General features: G+C 31.3%; 1 protein-coding gene and 1 pseudogene across 3 annotated transcripts; both read right to left on the bottom strand.

Annotated features, from left to right (window-relative positions):
• Positions 1-646: 646 nt before the first annotated feature.
• LOC111316188 (uncharacterized) lies at positions 647-2092 on the bottom strand (annotated as a pseudogene). The gene is made up of 2 exons (XR_016333296.1): positions 1539-2092; positions 647-1457 (listed from the first exon to the last, which is right to left on the bottom strand). The product of XR_016333296.1 is annotated as an uncharacterized LOC111316188 (transcript).
• Positions 2093-6002: 3910 nt separating this feature from the next.
• Positions 6003-8064, bottom strand: LOC111317067 (uncharacterized). 2 transcript variants are annotated; one of them, XM_022919395.2, is made up of 2 exons: positions 7907-8064; positions 6003-7459 (listed from the first exon to the last, which is right to left on the bottom strand). In XM_022919395.2, exon 2 carries the CDS (start codon positions 7450-7452, stop codon positions 6376-6378), a length of 1077 nt encoding a protein of 358 aa, XP_022775130.2. In that variant the 5' UTR covers positions 7453-7459; positions 7907-8064; the 3' UTR covers positions 6003-6375. The 2 variants fall into 2 exon arrangements, with proteins under 2 accessions (XP_022775130.2, XP_089610009.1); XM_089753883.1 differs by lacking the exon at positions 7907-8064 and adding an exon at positions 7563-7844.
• Between the last annotated feature and the right edge of the window lie 1932 nt (positions 8065-9996).

Below are 9996 nucleotides of genomic sequence, written 5' to 3'. Positions count from 1 at the left end.
TCAAAATTCATTGGTCTCGCTGAACTCATTCCAGAACAATCAAAGGTAACAGAGGATGAGAGTATAGAGCCACAGATATCTACCTCATGGCACAGTTTTATGTTATTATTCTCATTTTAAGAATATGCTGCAACTTTTTACTCATTCAATAATTATGATTAGTTGGTATGATTATATATATTCTAAGCTCATATGAATGCAAATAAAAATACTATTTTCTATCAATATTCATTTTCTACGTGCCATATATTAGTAATTTTCAAATAATCAAAGTTTTTGAAATCTTTGTACATTCTAAATTGATTACCATAGAACCCTGTCATGATTTGATTTACTGTTGACCTTTGATCCTTGATGGCAGTGTGGCAAATATATTGCCAGGGAAATCATGTATGGAATAATGGAACTCTGTTTCCAAGAGCATAGCAACCTCATAGGAATTATGAAATGGGCCTGATTCTCCTTTTAGATTCACTTGGTCTCCTAAGTTTTTGTAGATTTTCTTTTTGGGATCAAACGTGCACTTTTAAATGTTTTATCATTCAACATAAATTCCCTTTGAAAAACTTTTACAGATGTGAATATTCCTGTTATATAGCAAAGGATGATCAGATCAAGAGAACAATAAAGGTGTGCTTGTACCAAGTCTTCCAAAGTGGAACTTAAAAGGATTGACTGATTGCAAAACTGAGCTCAACAAAATATCAAGTCAAATATGTATAGTAATGGGTTTTGCGAGTCAGGGAAACAAGTGATATTTACAAAAGACTCCAGCCATTTTGTTAAAAGAACTAGGCAGAAACTTCCACACAAACATCAATCACAGAAAATTAGTCAACAAGAATCAGTCTAAATCTATTCATATAGACTTGGAAGATATTTTCTTTTTCTTTTTTTTTTTTATGTCAAGTCATATTCCTTAGAACTTGGAAAAGCCAAGGAGGCTTTTTTAATCTCTCCTGTCTCAACTGTTCTTCGAGATCAATATTGTTTTTACTTCCATTTTGGTACCCCAATGTAATGTCGGTGACCTGGAGAAGTCCCAGCTCAAGGCCACTGAATTCGACTTTTGTTATATTTGTCTTCTCTTTGGTCCTGGAACTACTTGTTCTGTTCATATGAGTGGGTTCAGTGGCAGAAGAAGAGAAGCTTGGTCCAGAATCCAAAGTTAGAGGAACCCCATGTTCCTTCCTCGGCAGCACGTACCTTGTGGGCCCTAAAGTCAGCTCAATCTCACTCTCATCTATGACTTCTAACATTCTGTTACCATGATGATCGGATTCTGCAATAATGTATTCCTGATCAGCCGGACGTTGCAAGTCAATTCTCATTCTTGGATTCTGCTGCATATTCCCATGGTGATTATTCTTCAAGCTAAAGGTTCCTTTAGGCCTGCTGCTTTCAATGCTTTTCATCAATGTCTTCTGGATTCGATATATACGGTGGAGCTCCTAGACCTGAAACATTGCTTCAAACAAATTCTACACTTATAACGGATAAATATGGCTGAAAACAAATAAGAAATAATAATTGCACACCTGCTATTTGAATGTTTCTTCATGTTTTAACATTGCCATCCTCATATACTCCTTCTCATACGGCCTAAGAAGCTTCTCCATTGGAGTTTAATGTTGCTTGTACAACATCCCAAGAAAAAGAATACCTAGGATAACTAGAGTTGATTTTGGATATGATCCCTTTCTTTCCAAGAAATTTGCTCAAAAAGTAGATCACACATCCACTCTGATGCTCAATCAACTTTCACTATTCCACCTGTAAAATGAGCAAAATTGCCAAACAAAAAACAAAGATTAGGAAAAAAGCTGAGAAATCCTCGACAGGTGATGGGTTGTTTTTATACACAAAAGAAAAGAGAATGAAGGCATTAATGTTTCCAATAACATCAACTACTTTTAAGTATAATTTATCAGTTTGTTCACATGTTTTTGGGCCACACTGATAGTCTTCCATACAAAATATCTTCCATTTAGGCAGCTTTGTCTATGGTGCATATGTATCACTTGTGGCTTCAATGCTCTTTCCCACATGTTCCACCAACCCATGAATTCAAAATCTATTAGTATTCATCTTTTTCCCCTCTTGGCAAACATTCTGATTTCAATGTTTCTTTTTTCTTTTCTGGTAAACATTCTGAATTTATCATTCACATCTAATTAGCCATTTTATAACCACATTCACAACATAACAATAATAATGTTTCACTGTAATTAATTTCTTCCATCTAAATGGAACAGAAATAAGAAGGCCTTATATAAGCATATATCTTAAATCCTAACAAAAAATACATTTACATCCCTAACCAAAGAAATATACTTACATATATTGCTTATCAGAAAAACAACAGTTTCATTACTTTCAAAGGGCTTTAATTATTATATCACTACAGGAAATTAGAAATTGGGTTTTTTTCACCGTTTCTTTTGCCATTAATGGCGTTATAAACATGTTTTAAAATTTATTCAAGCCAAATGTTCAGCTCAGTGATGAATTCTAGCTATCTGATATATATCTGACACATATATCAAGCTACACTAGCATCCATGAAAGTAACGATCTTTAAAGGAAATTAAATACATCCTATATATATATATATATATATATATATGAAATTTAATTTAATTAAGCATCCAAATTAAAATGAGAAGTTTTAAAAATGAAGACTTAATTACTAAGATTGGAGATCAGAAAATTGGTTCTTTAAGAAGAAAAAATTCATGCAAATATGTGAAAGCTGGTAATTATGTGTAATAATAGGATCATTATCAAGTTAAGGGAAATTCTTAAAGAATTCTTTTGAGATGAATAAACCTGTTAGAGATTCCAAAAGATTGAAGAAGAAACCAAATGCATCAACTACAATTGCACATCTAAACAAATTTTCTCTACTATCAAAGTCAAACTGTATCTGATTTACTATCTCTTTTATTATCTTATTCTTGAGGTGAATTCATGCATGAGAAAAGAAAAAAGGGTGGTAAAGAAGAACAAAAGAAAAGTGAACTGTGTTTTGCAAGGAAAAAGAGAAAAAGGCAAAACAGCAACCCTCAACTTGAGCCACAGCTTGGTTTGACAGAGAAAGAACATGACCTTGCCCTTACATTACCCATCAGTTTATACTGTAGAGATGTTTCAAATAAACTATATATTTATATAAAAAATTAGAAAATAGAAAAACTGAAGCAGAAGAATTTAATTCTCCCTTTCACACAGAAACCTAATAGCTCGTGCATCAGGGGTTCGAAGCATGCCAAACAAATCCCAGACTCTTAGCCAATGCCATTCAAGTTTTCAAAAAAGATGCCTCAGACAGGTCCAGCAGTGCAATATATATAATTAATTCTGGATATCTACATTTCTATAATCGTTTTTGAGGATCACAAGTGCCAAACATTGCTACTTCTCCAGACAATCATAAAAAAGAACAGCTTGGCTATGCACCCAAGAATTCTATATCCCTAGTAACATTTGTCTCTCAATTATAGGTAAAAAAATTAAAAGATTGCATTTTCATGTTAGTGGAAACTGATGCTGACATAAAGGAGCTTAAAGGTGGTATCTGTACCCTCTTAAAAACGAAGTATATCACGCACAATTAATTTATCGTAATTCAATATAACGTAAAATTCACAAAAATATTATATGAAGTTGAATTTTTATATAATTTTTTTATTATGATTAATTAATTATAATATTATAGTAAAAAAATTATAAATGATATAAATCTGTTAAAAATTATCCCAAAAGTTAGAAGACTGATCACATGATCTCAAATCCAACACAACAGAAATTTAAAGATCTTGATTCTTGAATTATATATTTATAAATCCCAAATAAAAAAAATACATGCAAAGGTAAATCTGGAATTTATTTTATTTTATTAATATTAGAAGAAGAATCGGTGAGGCATTGAAAGATGATGGATTTTTTTTTGTACAATGTGGTAGCATATAAATATAGGGATCATTGGATTCTGTCACTCCCACACCAAAGAAGACCTCAACATAATGATTATAGCCGTTAATTGACCAAGAGGGTTGTTGGGATATCAATCAAACATCAGACGGTACAATTTAAGTGGACCCCCAGATTCTGAAAAACAAAAATGTTACGCATTAAATGTACTTGTAGAAATCTTTAAAATAATAGTAATTTTTATTATGGCATTTGCAGGTTTATGGATATAGAGCTTTCATCTTTCTTCTGTATGGGCGAATATGATAATGAATTATGCAATTTAAGAAAATAAGAAATAAAAAAATGGGAATCTGAAAGGCTGAGTGACATGGAAGCACGCGTTGCCGGGAAGGGGAGGTGCAACCGTCTGAGGCGGTGGGTCCACTGGGGTTGCTGAAAAGGCTGAACAAAGGGAGGAGAAGGGAGCAGGCGAGAGGCTCGTGTTGCCTTTCGATAAGATCCCACCTTGTAAAAAAAATTTAGAAACAAGTAATCACTCTTGTACTACTCTTACTACATTAAAGAAGAGAAGAAGAGGCAAAGCAAACAAAACAATTTGTCAAAAAAACTTTTTTTTGGTCGAAACAAACTTAGAAGCAGAGGAAATTATAACATCTTCAAAGTTAAGATAAGTTGTTAAAACTCACAAAAAATTTTATGAATCTTTTAAAACTTTTTCAACCTACAAATCACGAAAATTGGAGGTTTGAAATTTGAAGCTTTAAAACTTTATATTCAGACTCTAAATCTTAATCATATGCGCCAACATTATTGGCAATTTATAAAATTTTCACGTTTTGAAATCCTGTAACACAGGCTGCTATTTCTGTTTCCTGTATGTCCTCCCTGGATCTTCGAGCTTTACCACACATCAAAATTTGAGTCACAATACTAAAATATCTTTCAGAATATTAACAATGCATCGTTTCATCAACTGTTAGGAAAGGTAGCTAGAAACTTTGGGGTTTTTCATTGGGCTTCAGGACTACTTCAAAGAAGCATTAAATTCAATATCCAAGCCATGCAGGCCAAGTATTCAATGAACAAAAGATGTCATAAGAAAAGTAATAATGCAAGAGAGCCACCAGGTTCTTCGTCTTAAAGGGAACAACAAGTTTTGACATCTAAAAGATGTGATAATGTCTACTGCGTAAGAAATATAGTGTCCTTTTCTTCACATTACTCGTTACAATGGTATCACAGGCAACACAATTTCCAGAATTTCCAACACATGCTTTTCTCTAGTTGCACAACACTTGAAACAAGTTTTTTTTTTTCCCTTTATTAAGTTTTGAAATAAAAAAGTATAATATTCAAACTCGCTGGAAATTCAACTTGATCCATAGATCATGATCCATTGTCCAAACAGATCTTATTGCTATGTTGATGTGCATCAAAATAGCATGGAAGATTCTTAAATGAGAAAAAATAAGAAGCAAGAATTGATAGATTTAGACCATTTTTTCTTGCACTTTCCATATGGCTTCTATAAGCCATACATGTACGAGCTTATAAAATAAATGGCTTCTACAAAACCATGTCCTCTATTGTTTGATCTACGTGCCCAAATAAACCAACAAATAAGCCGCAAAAGGTTTAAATTCAGCACTCATATGCCATGAGAAGGAAAACAGACTGATCTCACAGGGTAAGTATGACAGACTTTACAGACTGATCTCACAAGGTAAGTATGACAGACTTTCACAATTTTATGATTCAAAGCAATTGCTGATAAAGAGGCAAGGAGAAGGAAATAAGATGAATGAAAAGCATTCAATCTAATGTAAGCTCCCCTCAACAGAATGATTTTTGCATTCCAATGCTCTGATATCGATATAGAATGAATGAAATAAATTTATTGCCATGTAGCACCCAAAACCTACTACATTAAATGAGTTTATGGTGGCCAGACAATAAACAAACAAACAGACAGAAGAACAAATCTATATATAAGAAAATCATTGACCATCTCAGAGGAAAAAAAAAAGTAAATTATTAAAGCTCACATGACAAATTCAACAATAAAAGGCCAGAAAACTCAAAGATACACTTTATTATTTTAAAATAAGCGTTCACTCGAGCAACAGAAAACTATAGAAATCAGGGTGGGATGGCTGCTAACCTATTTGTAACAGATAGATTCTTAAAAAATGTCAATATAGTTGGACTTCATCATGTTAAGATGTCACATCTCCAGGATAAATCAGAGCCATGACCTATATACAATCTTATCTGCTTGATCCAAAATTCCTGTAGCCTTTATACTTATTCACTTCATCTGTTCTATAAAAATGGTATGATAAAGATCAATGTTAGATTGGACTTTATGATTGAAATATCTCAAAATTGCTATGGCCGGAATATGGTCCAACCCAAATCATTGGGACAACCAATTCTGGTTCACTCTTCTGAAGCAAGCAGGCACACCTTCTCAAGTTGTATTGGCCAGCCTACTCCAAGAATCAGGGGATTTAGCTCCATCGCAACTCGAAAGTCTAACATTGATGCTGAAATGGACCCACTTTGTTTTTGTGCACATCTCACAGGCCGCATCCCATTTAAAGAGGCCATGGACCAATTATGAGCTTGGTCAATAAGTTTCTGTCCAGACCTTGAACCAGCCAGTTCCAAACAGGGTTTTATCAATCTCTTCATGAAAATGTCAAGGCTATTGTTCAACAAATTGGCACAATCTACTGAGATGTTTAATCCCTCCATCTCCAACTTCTGTTCCAACCTCTTCCTCAAAGAACCACTATCAGGTAGCTCACCCCTGAAATGACAAGTCTCAGAAGCAGATGGCAATCCATTCCATGGCACTTTTCGCATTCCTTTAGCATTCAAAGATATGCCAAGTGGAGCTCTAACAGGACTCCTACTGTGAATGCTTGGACTCCCTGCAGCTTGATCAACCTCTTCTCCATCCTCCACAGAACCAGGTGGTCTGCTACCCAAAGAAAGCAACTCAGTAGCACTCTGCTGTTCTTGAGCTTTAAGAACAGCATCTTCACAAGCTGTACCATGGCTCTTCCCATGAGGCCCTAAAGGACTCAGACGGTCCCTGAACTTGCAATCACGAAGATTTGGAGTCCTGCCCTTATGAGGGGATTGAGGAAAGTCTTTACACAGTGACTGCAGATTACTTCTTTGATACCCATTTGCCACTTTAACACTTAAAGAACCTTCCAATTTGTTCTCTCTCAGTGGGGGAGTCTTCGAAAGTGAAGCATTTCTAACAACTGATCTGAGGAGATGATTATGAATTCGAACATTTTCTCTCCCTATTGTACCAATGCAAAGCCTATCAAACTCAGGTTTGGCAATCTTAAGACTCAAAAATCTAGTGAGCAGATTGAAGTACTTCTCCGCTTTTATACGCCCAATCTTCCTTTCAATCAAAGATTTCAGCTCTAAAGTATCTATTCGAGAAAAAAGCCGACGACCAGGCATTTCAGTTTCCAAGTTCCTCACTATCATTCAAAATCTAAAATTTCAGCCAAAAAAGGAAAACCATCAATATCCAGATTAAAATCAACTCAATTCTCAATCAAAATCACCAAAAACCCTATTGTCATCTATTAACATACCAAGTCAACATGGTGATCAAAGTCAAACAGTTCCTAAAGAAATCACCCAAAGTTACTGAAATTCAAACAAAATGGACAATATCCAGATAGATAGATAACCTACACTAAACAATAAATTAACTTCATTTAATTAATAAATCAATCAAAAACCACAAATTAAAGAGAAACCCAGACCCACAAATATTCAAAATTTAAACCTACCAACTTAAAATAAAACATGAATTAATTCCAAACACTAAAACTTCCAGCTTTATTCATAAAACCCAACAAAACAAAAACCCAGAAAGCAAAACAGTTAGAAGTAAGGGAAAAAAAAACTAAAATAGAAAGAAAGAAAAAATAACCTGAATTAACGAACTATGTTTCTGAATTCAATTGAGTTGAACTAAATTTAGAGCAAAACAATAATCATCGTTTTTCCATTCGAAACTTGAGAAAGTAGAGACAAAAGAGATTAGGGCAATAAGCAAGCAAGATTTCTTGTTGGAAGCTTCTTTTGGGTCATCAAGTCAAACGAACACGTGTTTTTTTTTAAAGCAATCCTAAACTGCTTAGCTGGTTAGCCTTGTTATTATTATTATTATTTTTGTCCGTTTGTGTGTCTGTGTGTTCGGTTCGTCCAATCAACGTTTGAGTTTTTGCGTACTTAAGATTTGTTCGGGGGTTTCAGTCTTACCGCCCACCAAAAATCCTGTTCCTTCGAAAAAGTGTTCAAAATTTTACGCTGTTTCCGGGAAAGGGCAATAAAAAAAGGAAAAAAAACTAATTCCAGAAGTTGGAGTAGCATTTTGGTCAGAGATGAGGCTGTTAGTGAGTCGGATATGTTAGAATAAATTTATAATTCTTTCACTCTCTTATATATTTTATATTTGAAAATGTACAATTTTTTTTAAATTAAATTAAATTTTTATTTTTATTTTATTATTAAATGTTTTAGAATTATCCTTAATTTTTTTCAAAAAAATAAATTTTTATTTAAGAATTGCTAAAGACTGAAAGAAAAAATAAAAAGAAAATTTCAAATCTAGTTTAATTTAAAACAATCAAATCATGTTTTGTTGGCTGCAAAATTACTCATTCTATCTATTTTTTGGTCCTTTTTTTTTTTGAGATCTTATAAAATTTGTCTTTTTTTAATATTTTAAAATTATTTTTATGATCGTTTTTACTTTTTTATATTAAAAATTATACAATTTTAATTTTAATATTAAATACATTAAAATTAAAATTTTTTTAATTCCATAAAAATCAGTATCATTCCAAAAAAAAAAAAAAAGACAAAAGGAGTATTTTATTATATGATGAGCTTATTTCAAGCTAGAGTGCCAAAAGTAGATAATTAGAATGATAAAAATAGATTAAAAAAAAACAATAAATTGTATTTTTGTTAGATTATTAAATATACTATAATTTAATAAATAATCTAATTATTTTATATTTTATGTTATTTATAATAACAAAATGAGTAATTCGATAATAAGGAATTATAAATTTTAACATAAAAGAATAATTTATGAGATATAATACTATATTTATACTTCAAAAAGGTACAATTTATTTTTATTATCAAAATTATTTTTTAAAATCATTTAAACACGACTTTTCTTAAATTATGAAAAAAGTTTAAATATCTTTATTATGTTTTTATTTATCTTTCAACACAATAACACATTTTTATAACATTTTTATTACTAAAAATTTATATTTCATATTAATTTTTTTACAAAAAATCAGAAAATAAAAAAATATTGCAGATATTTAATTACTTTTAAAAATATATAAAATACAAATATTAGAATATGCTAGATATCATAATCAAATTCTCTTTGACTTTTCCTTTTACTTATTAACCGGCTGGTAACAGTGAAAAGACTTTTGGAAATCAGTAAATAGAAATTGATGTAAGTGGTTAAGATGTAAAATTTGAGTGTAAAAGCATTTACATTTGAATTTTTAAGATCATTTATTAATAAGTATTTTGTAAATTAAAAAAAATTAAAAAATTCATAAATCTCTTTTAAAATTAACTAGTTATTCTAATCTTGAAAATAATATAATTTTATTTACTTCTAAATTAAAAAAAAAAAAAAAACTTAGCTTTCCGTAGAACTTTCCGTATATTGTAGAATATATATAAGATTGAAAGGACAAGAATGTCAAAATTTATGCATGACTTTTGCTTTATATATATATATATATATATATTTATATATATATATATATGCACAACAAAAAAAACTCCTTTGATATACAAGTTTAATTAAAATCTTCTAAATAAAAATTCTAAATTCAAATTAATGAAATCGGCATCTATGTTTAATTTTTAAAAATTTTTAATTTATGTTTGATTTTCACTTCAATCTATTTACTTCATTTGAAACAAAAATATTATATTTATGAGTTTTCGAATTTATAATCTTTCAAAATCTCGTGA

This window comes from Durio zibethinus, chromosome 24, assembly GCF_047325235.1.
Source record: "Durio zibethinus cultivar Kanyao isolate XHJ-2024 chromosome 24, ASM4732523v1, whole genome shotgun sequence".
Lineage (NCBI taxonomy): Eukaryota > Viridiplantae > Streptophyta > Magnoliopsida > Malvales > Malvaceae > Durio > Durio zibethinus.
This window is presented reverse-complemented; position numbering and strand designations above follow the sequence as displayed.

Coding starts and splice junctions, on each gene's coding strand:
- LOC111317067 (XM_022919395.2), bottom strand. CDS start 7,452: ATGATAGTGAGGAACTTGGAAACTGAAATGCCTGGTCGTCGGCTTTTT.